At 54.1% G+C, this 303-nt stretch overlaps 1 protein-coding gene across 1 annotated transcript in view; it reads left to right on the forward strand.

The window, feature by feature from the left end:
• The first annotated feature begins 102 nt into the window (after nucleotides 1–102).
• MYC (MYC proto-oncogene, bHLH transcription factor) overlaps nucleotides 103–303 on the forward strand; it is a 3839-nt gene continuing 3638 nt past the window's right edge. The window contains exon 1 of the mRNA XM_009647959.2: nucleotides 103–145. Within this exon, the coding sequence (XP_009646254.1) occupies nucleotides 103–145 (43 nt within the window). The remainder of the gene's footprint in view (nucleotides 146–303) is intronic.

A 303-nucleotide genomic window follows, 5' to 3' on the forward strand; every position in this document is an offset into this window, starting at 1 on the left:
CCATCCTTCTTCTTGCCCTCGGATTTTAATTTTTTTTATTATTATTATTATTATTTTTTTCGGGGGGTGGTGGGGAGGTGGAAGCCTTTGAGTCTCCCGCGTATGCGCGGGCTGGCTACGGCTATTGCACGCACCGCTTATACGCGTATATATACGCGTATATATATGTATATATGACAAGATTTGGCAAAGTTTGCTGAGGTCTTTGCCCGTCCGCCTGCATCGGCCAGGTGGGTGGCTGGGGAGCAGCCTGGCTCTCGGCTGGAAGCCCGCCGGGCGCTCGCCGCCCCTTCCCGCCCGGCT

Source organism: Egretta garzetta, unplaced genomic scaffold, assembly GCF_000687185.1.
Source record: "Egretta garzetta isolate BGI_Z169 unplaced genomic scaffold, ASM68718v1 scaffold50, whole genome shotgun sequence".
NCBI classification, from domain to species: Eukaryota; Metazoa; Chordata; class Aves; order Pelecaniformes; family Ardeidae; genus Egretta; species Egretta garzetta.